Source organism: Ursus americanus, chromosome 14 (genome assembly GCF_024610735.1).
Source record: "Ursus americanus isolate L20-20 chromosome 14, mUrsAme1.1.p, whole genome shotgun sequence".
Taxonomy (NCBI): domain Eukaryota; kingdom Metazoa; phylum Chordata; class Mammalia; order Carnivora; family Ursidae; genus Ursus; species Ursus americanus.
Window position 1 is genome coordinate 21515955 of NC_142140.1, and position 17507 is coordinate 21533461.

The 17507-nt window shown below is 41.5% G+C and overlaps 1 protein-coding gene and 1 long non-coding RNA gene across 12 annotated transcripts in view; both read right to left on the reverse strand.

Annotated features, from left to right (window-relative positions):
* MITF (melanocyte inducing transcription factor) overlaps positions 1-17507 on the reverse strand; it is a 215608-nt gene that overhangs the window by 4459 nt on the left and 193642 nt on the right. For 7 of the 11 annotated variants that reach the window (XM_045808072.2, XM_087866859.1, XM_045808078.2 and 4 more), the window contains 4 exons: positions 16686-16803; positions 13411-13485; positions 7949-8024; positions 4494-4641 (listed from right to left, as the gene is read on the reverse strand). In XM_045808072.2, the coding sequence (XP_045664028.1) occupies positions 4494-4641; positions 7949-8024; positions 13411-13485; positions 16686-16803 (417 nt within the window). The remainder of the gene's footprint in view (positions 1-4493; positions 4642-7948; positions 8025-13410; positions 13486-16685; positions 16804-17507) is intronic. The other 4 variants (XM_045808074.2, XM_045808079.2, XM_045808073.2 and 1 more) reach the window with 1 other exon arrangement.
* Positions 8575-13404, reverse strand: LOC148108919 (uncharacterized). The gene is made up of 2 exons (XR_015726637.1): positions 10148-13404; positions 8575-9933 (listed from the first exon to the last, which is right to left on the reverse strand). It is a non-coding gene; the product is annotated as an uncharacterized LOC148108919 (long non-coding RNA).

Sequence of the window (17507 nt, forward strand, 5' to 3'; positions counted from 1 at the left end):
GAACTACCAAACTCAACACAGTTCACAGTCTCAGCATTAACCTGTGCGACATGCTTCTTCAGCACACGTCGTTGCGAAGCCAGGCCCTTAGTGGTTGCTGTGATAAAAAGGAAGGATTGCATGAAAATCAGCACAGGATGAGAAATGAGGAGGCACGGCACTCTCCAACCAGATTCCGAGGCTGCAGAAGCTGTGCAGTGCGCAACAGACACACACGTCCCATCAGAAGGTAATGTAGTTATTCAAAAATAAAATAAAAATGTTATTTTTCTCTTTTGGCTTATATGTCTTGTATTTTCAAATGGCGACTAAGTTGTTAGGACCTAAATATTCATTAAGTTGCTTGGACCTAACAAAGAAATGGTAGGTATTCCTTTGGCCTAGGGCACAGGGAAACCCTTACTAAGATACGAAGGGTATCACGACCTAATAAAGCCTGGGTGGGAATGCCAAAACTTGTAGAAGTTGTACACAAGGAACTGAAGTTTGAGAAATGTCGCTTAACTCATCTTACCAGGGCCAAGGGAAGTGTTGTGTTTACTTGGTTTCTGTTTCTTTTAATTCCAAAAAGAAGTTCTGATAGGGAGGATGAATAATTTCTTTCTATGCTTTCTTCACATCCTTCATATTATGGGCTGAATTGAAAAATTCGTTATGTTCCAGGGTCGTGAGATCAAGCTCCAAGTCGGGCTCCCCGCTCAGTGCCCAGTCTGCTTGAGAGCCTCTCCCTCTGCCCCTCTCCGGACTAGTGCATGCTCTCTCTCTCTCTCAAGTAAATAAAATCAATCTTGAAAAAAGAAAATTTTGTATGTTCAAGTCCTAACCCCCAACACCTCAGAATCTGACTGTGTTTAGAGTTACTGTTTTTTAAAGGGGTAATTAAGCTCAATGAGATTATGTGCATGGGTCCTAATCCAACCTCCAACAGCAAGGATGTCCTTAGAAGAAGAAGAGATTAGCATATGATCTCACTGATATGTGGAATTTAAGAAACAAGGCAGAGGAGCAAAGGGGAAGAGAGGAAAAAATAAAATAAGATGAAATCAGAGAGGGAGACAAACCATAAGAGACTTTTAATCATAGGAAACAAACTGAGGGTTGCTGGAGGGGAGGGGGGTGGGGGGACGGGGTGGCTGGATGATGGGCATTGGGGAGGGTATGTGTTGTGGTGAGTGCTGGGTGTTGTGTAAGACTGATGAATCACAGACTTGTACTCTGAAACAAATAATAAATCATATGTTAATTAACTGAATTTAAATTAAAAACAAAAGAAGAAGAAGAGGACATTAGGACACAGAGACACACCTAGGTAAGACCATGGGAAACACAGGGAAAGGCAGTCTCCAAGAGAAGTACAGAAAAACCAATCCTGCCCACACCCTGACCCTGCATTTCCAGCCTTCAGAACTGCGACAAGAGTCACCTCTGGTGTTTCAGCCACCGGACCTGTCGTATCTGTTAGGGCGGCCCGAGCAGACTCATGCACTTCCCAAGTGTCACAGCCTCCCCGGGCTCCTCATTTCAAAATGCCTTCCAAGCGAGCTCTTTCCACTCTCCCTGAGTATCCCTGGACCCTCCTAAAATGAACCCAACTGACTCTCGTTGAGCGTTCTGCTTCTAGGTGCCAAGACGATCCTTTCTATGCTGGTCCTACACTAATATAATAATGACACCATAAAAACTTGAAGCAAGTCACCCTGCCTCTCGAGGAGGGAAAAGTAGCCTCCCACGTGATCCAGCCATTCAACCTTTGCCCATAAGCCTAGAAATGCATGTTCCTGAAAAGTCATGTTCAGTGTCTAGTACAGATCATTCCCAGGACACAGGACCCGTAAGAGACGGGAGCCTGAGATGTCACACAAGGGTGTACATGTTCCTTTGCTCGAGCTCCAGAAACACAAGTCTCTTCAGGCATCGTTTTAAAGCCTTGGGCTGTTTAATAAAATTACCGTTCCAATGATATTAAGCTTCATGCTCTTTCTTCTGTGAAAATTTCTGCATGCGTCACTTGGAGTGAAAATGAAAGGGAGCCCTTAGGCCCAAGCTTAACACATGCACTATTGTAAATCTACACCAACATGCTAAGAAGAACAGCTCCTCCACACACGTAGGTTGTCTTAAAAAGAAAAAAAAAAGTTGGATGAAAAGAGGCAACCATCTTACTCTGACCTCTTGTTGTTTAATTAAAAATGGTTATCAGTTGATGAAAGCGTGACTTAGATTTCTACGCAATGTGCTAAGTTTCACCTGGAGAAGTCAGGCTCATTGCATGGCAGAGCCTTCCCACCTAATAATGTTTTCCGTGATATGCAAGAGTTCTATAGGCCGCCTCACACTGTCACCGGAAGAAACCCATGACAGCGTCACCGTGGCAGTTCCAATCCACATTTTTCACGATATTCATATTCCACACGAAGAGATGTGTTTGGGTGCTGAAAGCAAAACCTAGCTTCTCTTTCAAAATAGTTCCTAATGTTTTAACATTTGTATAAGGAAACAACGCGTTAGTAGAAACTGCTTTTATCAAACGGGCGTGGTAAGTTCAAGTGAAAAGAACCTATGGCTAGTTATTGAAGAGATCACGTGAACATAAAACAAACAACAAAAACCAAAAAAAAGATTTTTTAAAAAAGGACTTTCAAATGACATGCAGCCTCTGCTTCACTGTGGACATTCTAAAATGCACCCCGCAGAGGAGAACCGTCTACCTGCCGGAGATCACTGCACTGCAATGAGAGGAGTGATACTGGGAAATGTCATCCGTGTTCTGGGGCATTCAAAAGATCGGGGCCCAGTATTATAAATGAATTACTCTGTTAAAGAGGTTCGGTGTCCGGGATTAACACGACCAGATCAAACACACTGCTGTCTGAAGGGTCAGGCTTTGTTTGCCACAAACAGTTGCATTGGAAACCTGAAAAAGTGGTAAAAGGGGGTCCATCTACTCAAGAAGAAGGTACTCCGTTATCTCTTACTGGCGGACGGTGTGCAAGGTCAGCAAGTAAATGAAAATTACTCTTGCCAACTCCTTTGGTCGTCAGCAGAGAGTCCATTTTTCTTTGTCTCCTTCAAGAGAGTTTCAGAGGAAGTTATGTCTTTACACTCAGCATGAGGGCCCGAGTGCCTAAGAGGAGAACCAGGAGCCGGTACTATAGAAGGATTGCCCCATCTCACACTTCACACTGCGATATACACTCAATACATAGAATGACAGAGGGACGGCGCATATTACAATTAGTATTTCTCCCTCTAAGAATAAATAGCGTGAGTTAAAGATACATATGGTATAATTTCACTATCTGTAACTATTTCTAGAATTTTTATCTTGATGATAAGATCCTCTGGATGTCTCCAAGTTCCCTATAAACATGGGCTTTCACCATGGGCTACACACCCCCACCAAATACTAAGGCATCTTGGTATTTCACAACTTCAATCAATTCTCATTATTTGAGATAATTATTGCTATTGACTGAATGTGTCTCCCCCCACCCCAAAACTCATAGGTTGAAATCTAATCACCAATGTGATATAGTTGGAGGTGGGGCTCTGGATAGTGATTGGGTCATGAGGATGGAGCCCTCCTGAATGGGATTCATGCCCTTATAGAAGAAACACCAGAGAGCTCTCCCCCCCTGCTGCCATGTGAAGACCCAGGGACACTACCCTGTCCATGAAACAGGAAGCAGGCTCTTACCAGACACCGAATCTACCTGCACCTTGATCTTGGACTTCCTAGTCTCCAGAACTTTGAGAATAATGTTTGTTGTGTAAGCCACTCAGCCTGTGGTATTACATTACAACAGTCCAAATGCACTAAGACGGTTATGCTCTATAACGTCGCTCTGAACCCTGAATTAGTAAATACCAAACGATTGCTTCTGGAGGAAATGCAGAGTTAGGTTTCTATGAGTATCTTAGTCACATTTTCATGAACTGATCAACACGTAACCTTGTTTTATGTTTAAAGACACCTTAATATATAGTTGATTCATGAACGTCGAACTCACAGCCAACAGCACTGCAACTCACCTATGAAGGAAACTTATCTCCGTAAGACACCTCACAGACTTTTCAGGCTTAGAACACCAGACAACTTCAGTAATACTCTTAGGGGCCATTTTAAACAGCAAAATTCACCCATAAAACCCACCCAGAAATGTGAAAAGCACGGGACTAAGGACCATGAAAAGGATGCTTATTTATAGTGTTAGCTGAAACAAGACAGCAGGTCATCGCCTCGGTCAACCTTAACTCCAATTAGCCACTCTGCACATGTCCACCAATGACCAGGAGAGGGCCACGAACGTTGGTCTTGGGCTTACAGTAAGTTTTTATGAGTAGCAAATGCACAAATAGGGAATCCATAAATAACGAGTATCTGCTGTATTAGGATCACATAAATCAAGTCCCCCATGGCTCATTATATCCCCTCTCCTCCCACTTCCAAGTCAGGGACATACTGCAAACCCCTCACAACACACGCCCCGTACCTGTATTCTGAGCAACAAATGCCGGTTGGCGTGCTCCAGTTTCTTCTGTCGGGTTTCAAGTTCTTTTGCGCGTTGCTGTTCTCGTTGCAACTTTCGGATATAGTCCACAGATGCTTTTAAGATGGTTCCCTTGTTCCAGCGCATGTCTCTGTAACGAAGACGAAAAAAGCCTTTTTTTGGGATTTGAGGCACAATGAAAATTCATTCAGGGCGTTCGATTTCTAAAGATACCGTAACAATGACACGCTGATGACAGGCTGTCATTCGCTGGGTGTTTGCCATGCGTCGGACACTGTCCACCCACTTCTTAGATATTAACCTACTAAACCCAGACAAGCACTTTGGAGGGGAGGGCCGCTTGTGCTCGTGCTGAAACAGACACTGTTCAATAGGCCCTTGGTCCCAGAGCTACTCTCAGGTGGAGTCAGGATTTAAATTCAGTTCTGTTGATTACAAAAATCAATATTCTTAAAAACTATATTAAAGAGCTATAGGTTTCTAGGACTATCACAATTAACTCATTCAGACAGGCAGAATAAGCTACAGTTAGAAAAAAAAAATTCTGTGAGATCCTACTACTTGACCACGTGATTGCATGAATATTCATGGCCAAGCTCTCTACCCTCTCTCTGTGTCCCTGTTTCTTCATCTACAAAATGGTGACACTACACAGGTATGAACAGCCTCGTAGGTACATCACTGAACTGGAAGGAGGCTCTTAGATGAATGTGCCATGAAAAGTTTCGAATGCAGTTCAAGTAACAGAACAGGTACTGTGTTAAAGGCTCAACAGAATGATTATAATGGCTATCTCTAAACAGCACCTACTATGTGCCAGGTATGTTTTAAGGTGTTTTACAGCTCATTTAATCATAACAACCTCAGTGGCTAGGCACTAATATTGTCCCCATTTTGTAGAGTGGGAAACAAAGGCACAGAGAGGTGATGTAATTTGCCCAAGGTCACGCAGCTAGGAAGTAGCAGAGCCAGGAAGCCTAGAGGATCTGGCTCCAGACTCCATGCGCTGAACCATTACATCATTCTTCTTATGTGACTGAGTCCTCAAAATAACCAGACTAGGTAGGAATATGCTGAACCACACCCCCCTCCTTTTTTAACAGATAAGGAAAATCAAGGGTCTTCCACGAGATCACATATCTAGTAAGGGACTGTTCTGGACTTCGAACCCAGGCAGCCTGAGCTTGGTGCCTTTGAGTTTTAATCGCTATAGCTCTAATGTACTCGTGTATATGAGGAAATTAAGAACACCGTTAAAATGTAGGTAAAAGTGAGCTGAAACATTGAGAGCACTCCCGAAAAATAATTAAGAATGAAATTATAATTACATAAGTAGTATTTCTGGGGCACCTTAATCTGAGCTCTTTCATAGACGGTGTTCGTGATGACAATGACAAGGACAAGGAAAACAGAACAAAACTTCACATATGAAAACTCTTCCACCCTACAACCTATAGCTGCTCGAGGCAGATCGGAAGTATCAGCCGGGATGTGTGAATGGAGGTCATTAAAACAAGTCACCAAGTAATTGATCCTCCTATGGATTAGACGAAGAACAAAACAGAAGTTCTCCCATGAGAGGCAGACTTACAGACCCCAGAGACTTCCCTGGGGTTGATCCCTGGGGTCTGAGCACTGAAGACGGCGACCCAGGGAGGTGTCCTGAGATAGAAGGAGCACAGAGCTGACTTGTTTAAGGTTCCGGGCTGAGATCAAAGTATCAGACCCTTTAGCAGCCAGAGAGAAATGTAACCGTAATGAAAGATGCCTTAACTAGGCCAGTAAGTTGAAAAACCCATACTGACACATGTAAGCAGTTTTTGAAAAGTGACTATTCCAACCAATTATCTTACTTGGTTTTGCTTCCTTGTGAGACCCTATCAATCAATTATGCTTTTAGGCTTAAAGGAGGGGTATTCTAACCTTTTTTTCCCCTTATAATTAGAGAGCAACCCTTTTTTCATACAGAAGTATAAAAGGATCCCCAATATATAAATCAACAAAAGCAGATCTGCTGTAGGGGAGGAGAGCATATGGGGCCAAGACCCTGGTCAGCTGGACCCTGTCCTTACAGCAGCCCCAGAGCTTGTTCCAGAAAGTGGTATGGAAAAACTCCCATTAGAGATTACAGTCCATTTATCTTAAAACAATGCCTACAATTAAAGATCATTATCAGTTCAGATTATAAACACGTAAGTATTCTAATACAATAGAGAAAGAAGATATGCAAATAGAGGCTTTCACTGCAGCCCCGTAATTTCATAATACGTTGCTAAAGAGATTCACATGCTACAGTTTAGAAGAATGCGCTAAAAAGTGAAAGCTGATAAAGCACAGGAAAATGGGAATTCAATTTCAACTATCATGCAAGACTGACTGTAGGAAATGAAGGTCACAGCCCCTTAGTAGGATAAATTTGTGCTGCAGAACCGAGAATTTGAATGTTTTGGGTTTCAAAATGGCTTTCCTCGAAACCCGGGAAAGCAAAATGTTGATGACGGAGACTGTGCCTGAACATCCATCAGAACCACTTACAGTGGGCAATGATTGTATTTTATTTTGTCACAAATTCCCTGACAACAATGTGAATAGCAGATTTAATAAGCCTTGCATGAATAATGCTTGATTTCATCTTTACATTTTATTAGGTAGCTAAAAGGTCATATTCAAAGGCTAATTTCACCGGATGCCTTTGGGAGCCATTAAAATGTGTTCATCCTCTAGCCCCTTACTTCAAATGGGCCACTTTCTAATGGATAAAAATTGTGTATTTGTTGTCCTACTTGCTGACGTTGCTGATAGGAAAATTATCTTTACAACTGTTATCTCTGTCTGAAGGGGGGTGGGAGGTGAGCAGAGACGGGAAGCTGAAACCCAAACTAGCTGGCGTGTACTTAAAGGAGGATTAAAAATTACTTTCTTCCAGATTGGTAAAACATACCGAGTGCAAACATTTTTTTGCATCTAAGGGCAAAATTTTTTTTGACCTTTTGTCTGTTGAATATTGTTGAACTTGAAGTCTCTAATACCAGCTCTCGGGGCTCATAGACACTGCATGAGTTGTACAGCAAACAGTCAACAGATCCAGTCTAAACAGCTACTGAAATCCCTGTCCTGCATGAACCGTTAGGAGAATCTTTCTAGGAGCTTGGTGGTCATTTGCCAAGGAGTCTCAGGTTTCAGAAAGCCACCTCCTCAAATCCAAAGCGAGCAGCCGATGTCCAGGACCCCTTGAATCCAGATTTCTCTCAACATTTTAGTCTGATGAGACTAATAAAAAAAAAAAGGGTACAGGAAGTAGACCAGAAATAAAACCAGAGGGAGAGGGGGGACTTCTTGACCCTAGTTTCTATAACTGTGCACTTTTTGCAACCTATGAATAAACATTAAGGTACCAAAAAATATACGATGTGGATGAACATGGAATTTGTACTCACGGATCATTTGACTTGGGAATCAAAGTACCTAGTTCTTTAATGCGGTCATTTATGTTAAATCGTCTTCTTCGTTCAACTTCAAGAAAAGAGCACAGGAAGGGATGATTAGTAACAGTGCCACATACACATTGAGTCTATCCTGTTGAAGCCATGGGCACATTAACTTTGCCGGCCCAAGGCAATGTAACCCGAATCTGTATTTCCCCGTTGTTACCCTGTTTTTGGTACTGAGGTTAAAACACTTCCAAAAAATGGGCTACCTTTGTACGGAACTTTATCATTTACAAAGTCCCGAGACTGTAATTTCTCGTCTGATCCTGTCACACCACTGAAACTGGAGTTAGTATCCTCAATTACAAATGTCACAACTACTTGGCGGATACCAGGGACTTGACGAGGACACGCAGCAATAAGTGGGAACAGCCAGAATTCAACCCTGAGGATTCAGATTAGGGGGCAGCCAACTTTTACAGGGCCAGATAATGAGCTACTTTTGGCGTTGAGGGCCAAATGGCAAAACTGAGGATATTATGTAGGTACCTAAATAGCAAAAGAGAAAATAGATTTCCATAGTTTTTTTTTTTTTTTTTTTTGGCAACACAAGTCTACCAACAAGAAGCACTGGGTGCCAGAATTTGGATTTTATATCATTTTCACCTATCCCAGAATATTCTTCTTACAATTTTTTTCTAACCATTTAAAAATGTAAAAAACATTCTTAGCCTCTAGGCCATACAAAACTCCCTGCTCTGGCCCCAGTGCTGCCCAATAGAAACACAATGCAAGTTATTTCTATAATTTTAAATGTTCTAGTAGTCACATTGAAAAAGTAAAAAGAAAGAGGTAAAATTAATTTGAGTATTTCTGTGAACCCAATTTCCCCCAATATGATCACTTCCACCTGTCATCTGTATAAGTATTAATAAATTAAATATTGTACATTCTTTTCTTGGTTCTAAATTTTTGAATCCAGTGTCTTTTTTATACTTACAAACACATCACATTTTGAACTCGCCACCTTTCAAGCGCTCAGCAGGCAGCGCTGTTGAGTGACTACAGTACTGAGCAACACAAGCCTAGGAGTGAGGTCCAGCTTGTTCAACTACACCATGCATCCTCACGGCACCCCTAGTTTATCAATTCAGTTGCACGGTTAGCTAAGTTATCACCTTCTTAGAGGAGGATGAAAGAGTAAAGCATATGAGTTAATAAATGTTCCTAATTTACCTACTCTGGCAAATAAATTCCAAATAACTTCAGGTCTATAAACTGTATTAAAGATGTTAATATTTCACTTTAAACATAGTATGTCCTGATAACATGTTTATGTTTGACCTACTAATACTCCATACACCTTGGTAAATAATATTGTGTTACCTTCCCAAGACATATTGTTTTTTTTTTCCTTAGCTGTGCCATCACTTCTATGATTCAATCAGTTATTTAAAATACTGCCTTATTGTTAAGCTTTTATAAAATAGAAACAGTGATACTCAATGGTTCTAAAGAAGGAATTTCTGGATCCCCGATCATCTAGCTAAGCTCCTCTAAAACTCTGAAACATGATATGCTTTCTTACTTGTCCAAGCATGTAATAATCATAAAGACTCAAACAGCACGGAAATACATAAGGTGAAGTAAAAGTCCCCTACGATCCAGATCTGACCACTGTTCAGTTACTCACACAGTCTTTGGGGTGATTTTTTATTCCGCATACATGCTGCGTACCCAGGGCACAGTTCTTGGGACTCTTCCTGATCTCACATTCGCTTAGTGGTGACCTCATTTAGTCTCATGGTTGTCAATGCCACATAGACACTGATGACCTCCCTAGTTGTATTTCCAGCTCAGACATGTCCTTGGAACCCCAGACTCATATGTCTATTAGATGTCTCCACAGGGAGGTCTAATGAGCAGCCCCAATACTCCACACACAAGCTCCTGGTCTTCCATGCTCAAATAACTCTACCCACAGGCTTTTCCACCTCATTTTTTTTTTTTTAAAGATTTTATTTATTTATTTGACAGAGATAGAGACAGCCAGCGAGAGAGGGAACACGAGCAGGAGGAGTGGGAGAGGAAGAAGCAGGCTCATAGCAGAAGAGCCTGATGTGGGGCTCGATCCCAGATCACCGGGATCACGCCCTGAGCCGAAGGCAGACGCTTAACCGCTGTGCCACCCAGGCGCCCCTTTTCCACCTCATTTAATGCAACTCCATTCTTCCAGTTGCTTCCGCCAGAACCTTGGAATCAATTCTGCACCTCCGTTCCTCTCACATCCCACAACTGATCCATCATCAAAGTCTGTTGGCTCTACCTTCAAAATATTTCTAGAATCTGTGCACTTCCAACCTCCACTGCTACCTGAGAGAAGCCACCCTCCTCTCTCGCCTGGATGACTGCAGTGTCTCTGTGCCACCCACGCCCACTGCTTCCCACGTTGGTCTACTTAGACCACAACGGCCAGAGGGATCCTGTCAAAACCGAAGTCAGAACATCCAACCCCATGCTGAAAACCTGCCAATCATTTCCCACCTCACCTAGACAAAAGCCAAGTCCTACAAGGATCTGGTGGGTTCCCATGCCTCTGACCTCATGTTCTCCTCTCCTTCTCTGACCGCATCTTCTGTCATGACTCACCCGTGTCCCACCTCCCTTCAGCCCCATGGGCTGCTTGTAATTCCTCAACCACTTTAGGACCCCCCACTTTAGGACTTCATACTGTTCTTCACCCTGCCTGGAACACTCTCCCCTCAGCTATCTGAATGGCTCTGTCTGCCCCAACCTCAGGTAGTGACTCAAATTTACCTATGAGCCTTCTCTGGCCACCCTATTTAAAACTGAACCACCACCTCCTCCCATGTTCATCCTGACACTCTGTCCCGTTGCCTGCACAATGAATATTTATTCATTAATGCATTCCAAGTGCCCATATGAACCTGGCACCCAGTAGGCCCTCAGGAACTAAGTATTAAACAAAGAATGATACATTTAAAGTAGGATTACAGTACAAAGGATTCTGCATCTATCTTTTCTCACTTATCGGTACATTGTTGACATCGTGCAACACTGAGATATAGTACCCTTTATTTAATGCGGTGCCTTCCCTCCCCAGTTATTTTTCATTATAACTTGTGAAATACTGCAAAGCATATAAAAGTGCATAAAGGAAAAAGAAAAAGCCAACTCTTTACATCATACAACACCTATTTGCCTGAAGAAATTGTCAATGATAAAGGTAAACTCCTAAATCCTCTCCCAGCACACACACACACACACACACACGCACGCGCACACATCTCTATCCACTGTGATCTTTTTACAGAATGAGATGCTGTACATATTATTCCGCCACTTGCTCTTCTCACTCAGTAATATATTGTGGACATCCATGTAAATCAGGTGAAACAGACCAACTCCATTCTTCCTGAGCCGCTGAGTATCCCGTATGTAGATATCCCAGAATTTACTTACAAATGCTCTACTGATGACTATTTAGCCTATTTCCAATTCCTCCCTCGCTGTCAACGGTGTAACTCAAAATGTCAATGGCATTTTAGCCAGTGCCCACAGACACCTTTTAGTCCTGTTGTAGTTCTCGCTCTCTACTGAAAACACCACCTTACTGTTTTTTTGCTCATCTATTCCGTCTGCCCTTGACTCAAATGGAAGCTCATAAGAGTGGGAAGCCTGTCTGTCTGGTTCACTTTCATAGGGAAATGCCTCGTTACAAAATGGGGGCTCGATAAATACTTAGGAGTAAATACATGAATGTTTTATTGTGCATGTTATGGCAACTACTTTTAGAAGGTAAGCTTCCAGGAGAGGAAGAGCTATGCCAATGGACAACCTAACGTTGAGTATTCATTTCTAATGGTTAGATGAGATTTTAGTATGTTTTTATAGCTCTCAGAGTGAGACCTGATCATGTTTAGACTTTACTGACAATCCTAAACTTGAAAGTTCCAGTGCCGAAGTGAAGGCATTGTTTTTGACAAGATCCAACTTAGTTTTCCACATTTCAGTTAGGTGAAGTTTTGGATAATGCTTAATTATCTTAATTCTAAGTTATTTGAAAAGAAGAAGTATCTTCGAGTATAATTCTTCAGAAGCTGGAGGAGACCTTAGACATATTAGTACAAATCTTTTGGTAGAAAGGAGCAACGCTTCTCATACCTGAAACAGGAACTGGGAAGGGCAGAATCTATTAAAGGAAAGAACTCAGCCCCCTCTGGGACCCAGCCACTCCATTTCTCAGTACCGAACCTGGAGAAACAAACTCCCCTGTACACAAAGAGGAGTGTGTGCGAATGCTCACTACGGCGTGGTTTGTAACTGGGAAAAACTGGAAGCAACATCCACACTTTGTAGTGGCAGGATTACTGACTTTCACACAGTCATGCTATGGCGCGGTATGCAACCGTCGTTAAAAACCAGACAGATCTCGACTAATACCAGCAAAAGTTCTTTGGGACAGGATGCTTAGTAAGAAAGTAAACAGCAACAAATATGGATAACATGACACTGTTTGAGTTACAGCAGACACACAAAAAACCACTATTTCTTCTCTGTGTGCGTGTGTGTGTATTCTTAAATACATGGGCTACAGGGGCCGAGGCTGGGAAAACCAACAGCAAACTGAAAACAACAACAACAACAACAATTATGATGATGATTCCCAGGGATCAGAGGAGAGCTCGAGCTTTATTCTATCACTTTAAATTCTGGTCTCATTTCACCATTTTGATGAGGACAGAGTATTTATATGTAACTTACATTCTTAAAACTCAATTTGTGAAGAAGAGGACAGGAGGCCGGGAGGTGAAAAACTCACACATACGCCAATGACTTCATACTGCCAAACCCAATCTTTCTTTTTTTTTTTTTTTTTGAACTGTGCAGGCTCTTTTACTTTTGTTTATGAAACAAAACTCTTAAGTTCTCCTAGGCAAAAGCTTAAAGATTTGATTAAGAGTAAATTAAAGACATAAAAAATAATTTTAAATGTTGGAAGATATTTTCTTAAGTCACAGTTCAAGTCAGAAATTTGGGAGACTACCGCATCCACGGACTCCCCTCTGTTTCTTTCTTTTTTTTCTTTCAAATCTCACTGGAGAAGGTGATCCCGTAATCCCCTTTTGTTAATAAGTTCCAGTGTGAGCAACACTTATAATTGGGTAGTTGGGGATCAAGTCTCCCTCTCACCAAACACACACACACACGCACACAAAACTATTACTATAAATAAGCAAATACTCTTCAGAATACTGGGAAAAATTTTAATTTCATCATAGATAAAATACGGGAAAAACCTTACTTTCTCTGAAAAACATTTTTTCTTCCATAAATGTACCTTTAACAGCTAGGCATATCAATTTCCTCCCACAAGATTTCAAACAACTTTGATATAAGGGGGAACATCCACTCCACTATCGAACATCGTGAACATAAATCCAACTTACTCAAGTTGTGATTGTCCTTTTTTTGCCTCTCTTTAGCCAATGCTCTCGCTTCAGATTCTGTGGGAAAAATACACGCTGTGCACGTGAATGAAGTAATTAGAAACGGGAACTGTTTAAGGCACACAATGACGTAACTACAAAACATCTCATGTCCTAGATATATATGCAACCTTATCTGACCAGACTCTCCTAATTAAAAAAAATAGGGTTTTTAAAATCATGATTCTTCAAAAGCTTGTATTTTTCAAAAGCAATATATATCAAATAAATGCAAAGTCCTGGCTTCTACAAAATGGTAAAAGACCAGTAACAAAGGTGTCTGACACACTACAAACATACAAGAAGAAAAATAACTAGAAATCTATGGAAATTTGCTGTTGATACTCTATTATCAGGAGTTGAATTTTCTTTTTTTTTTTTTTCCCCAAGATTTATTTATTTCAGAAAGAGAGAGCATGAGCGGGAAGGGCAGAGGGAGAGAGAGAGATCTCAAGCAGACTCCCTGCAGTGGGCAGAGCCCTACTTGGGGCTTGATCCCAGGACCCTGAGATCACGACCTGAGCTGAAAACCAGGAGTTGGACACTTAACCAACCGAGCCACCCAGATGCCCCAGGAGTCAAATTTTCTTTTCAGGCAACAGAACTTTTCGTTCTTTCTTTGATGCCTTTGTAACACACTGACATGAAAACTGGGGAGAGTAGCTATCATGTCAGATCTCTGACTGGTGGAAATGGACTCTTTTTTTTTTTTTTTTTGGAACTTGGAGCTAGGTTCCAACAGAACTTGCTAGAATGAAATGATGACCCTGAGGAACTCAGATCCTACTAGCCTGAGTTCATAAAAACAAAAATAGGAATAGGGTACAGAGAGGCCTTTGGTGGCAACTCCATCTGAAAAGATATATTTGCATCGCAGCTCTTGCGAGATCTCTGTGGGGGGATGACTTTGCACCTTACAAAAGGCAAAACAAAACAGGAAAAAGACAGTTTGATTAATCTGGCCACTCTGGGACCTCTGTCACTTTCTTTTCACAAGTGGTATCTGAAACATTACACTACCATCATTCAGAGTTTTAACCAAAATTAAAAATCTTTTTAGCATAACTCAAAGCCACTGAAGCTTATATATGTATACATATTTATTATTTCTGTATTATATATACTATATACATACATATAAATAATTCAGAAGCTGAATTATTTTAATTGGGAAGATCAATCCAAATCATTTTCTACTTTTTTTTCTCACACGTGCATTACAGACAGCTTTTATTTATACACCCTCCCCTTCAAGATCTTCATTTTTTTTCTTTTCTTTTTTTTTTTTTTCTTTCAGTTTGCCATCCCCACAACCATGGTTTTCTGCCCGTCAACCTCAACCCACCAACTGTGGACCAGCTTTGGTCAAGGCAACCCTGTGAACTTATTCTGCCACCTGGTAGCTTCACCCACATCCTCTCCAAGGGGGCAGACTTGGCTTTGGCGGGGAGGGCTCTTTTCCAAGCTTAGATAACCCCCTGCAGCCTCAGGGTATTCTACAGTATTCATCCTCTCTTAGTAGTTAAGTGCCTGTACCTGGTTAACAATTCTTTATCTTAAACCTCCCCTGTTGAAATCACTGTGCCTCTGCTTCCTGACGGATCCCAACACAGGTGGGAAAGATAATTTTTCCCCTTAGGTCACATCTGACTCCTAAGCCAATTCTCTTTTGGCTACCTCATGCTGCCTCTCAAGCTAGTAGTGTTCAGAACCCTAATTCCTGTCCATTGTCTCCTTTTCCTGGCATTTTACCCTTTTCCTGAATGGACTAGGCATCTTCTAGGATACAAGGTGATTCTAGACGTGTATAGTTCATTATATCTGCTTTGGTTTTTTTTAATAAATTAGTTTATACTCCCTTACCCATTTCTCTCATTCCCACCCCCTGCCTCTGTTGTTCTGTTTTTGAAGAAACAATCATATACATAAATCAAAAGTCTACTTTGGGGGCACTGGGGGGCTCAGTCAGTTAAGCTTCGGACTCCGACTCCTGGTTCCAGCTCAGGTCATGACCTCAGGGCCGTCAGACTGAGCCCCACATCCGGCTCTGTGCTCAGCTCGGACTCTGCTTGGGAGTCTCTCCATTTCCCTCTTCCTTCACTCCTGCCCCTCTCTCCACTCATGCTCTCTCTCTCTCAAATAAATAAACTTTTTTTAATCTAAAAAAAGAGTCTACTTTGCACGTAAGTTGTAAGAATTCTGTTCACACCATGCTAACCACATTTTATCATTATTTAGTATTGCCCTCGTATAGCATTATTTTCTAAGACTTCATGATACTTTTCCTTCCCGGGAGGGTGCCCGCTTTTTGTTGACTTTCAATGGGTTTTACATGGTAATTAATTTATTACCTCTTTTAACCCCAAACAATGTTTTTTTTTAAACTGTCTTTCTCCTGCCACAATCTTCTGAAGTATTTTTTTAAAAAGACACCCTTGAACAAACAGGAATTTTTTGCACCAAATGTATATTTCATATTCTCAGACTGTTCACCTAATCCTGCAAGATGCAAGGACCAAACATTAAAAAGGGGGATGAGGTGAGGGCCATAAAACTCAGCATGGTAGAATGCCAGTTCTAATGTAGTTTCGTCATGTTGTAATGGCCAAATGCCTTCCCTAAAGCGTTCAACAAAATGGCAAAATAGATAATTTCACACTTGCCTCAGGAACAAACAATACACATTGCTCCATCTTATAATCTATTTTTTTTACTCTGTGTAATAAATCTTTTGCACATGATGTAGCAAAAATAACAGGAGGCATCTGTAAGATGTAAGAAATTCATTCTTACCCTATCGTGACAAAGAGGGCTTGAATGTGTGTCAAAGAACAATTCAGACCCGGGTTCTCAAACTGGAATGCCTCTAGGGGCTTGGCAAGTAACACAAACACCAGACTGGGTGGAGACATTTTATAATTAAAAGTGTTGCCTGCTGCCCCCACCCCAAAGGGGACAGCAGCCAAAGCCACAACGATGGGTGTCTATGGCATAATAATGGGGCCTTGGAGTGACAGCAGCCCCAACTCCCAGGACCTCAAGAAATACTGGAAAACAGGATTTTCAAGTATAAATCCTCCACCTTAAAATACTCCTCAATGATTTCACCACTGCACAGACCGAAAAGAAGTATGTCTACAAACTGGGAAGAGTCCGGAGGTTATAATTTTGATAACTTTGCTTGCCAGAAAATTAACAGAAAATCCCCAGGAGGAGGCACAGTTGCCAGTATTTACCTGTGAGCTCCCTTTTTATGTTGGGAAGGTTGGCCGGACAGGAGTTGCTGATGGTGAGGCCTGGGGGCGGCAGGCCTTGGTTGCCATAAAGGTCAATCAGATTTCCAGAGACAGGTAACTAGAAAGAGAAACAGTGACAGAAATGAACTGCTGAACAATTCCTAGGTTATTCAGCTAGAACCCAGATCTAGTCGGGACTTTATTTAAAAGAAATGGTTTATGTAAAAAAAAAAAAAAAATCATTTTTTAAAACAGGAAAGCATGACATATTTACCTTTCCACTCACTTACAGAAATGGTGACCTTAGCTCGTTCCCTTTGAAAGAAGAAAGGACGCAGAATCTCACCCCATAAGATGGCTCTATAACCAGCTTCTAGCTGTATTTTGAGCATGCAGACAGTGGCTAACGTGGCAAACTTCACCAGCCAGCACACCCAGTAGCGTATGGTCGATGTTTAGGAAATGCTGCTATTGCTGTAAAATGGGGTTCTATGCGGCATGACGTTTTCACCAGATCAGGTTTGCCATCACAGTCACTTTTCCTTCCCTCTCTTCCCTTCTCCCTTTTTATCTCTCTTTATTTTATAAGGAAAAGCAAAGAAAGGTGTTTTCTACTGGAAAAGAAATGGTTTCCTTATTGCTAAAGAAAAGCTCTTCCTTGAAACTGAAATCTTTCACAGAGCCACAAGAGGGAGCCCACTGACTTTAATAAAAGAACAAAAATTTACACTAAAAAAAAAAAAAAAAAAGTAAAGAAATATTTAGCTCTCTCAAGCTAGCTTAAGAGTGTTTTCTCTCCAGTTCTGCACTGAATATTTTGAA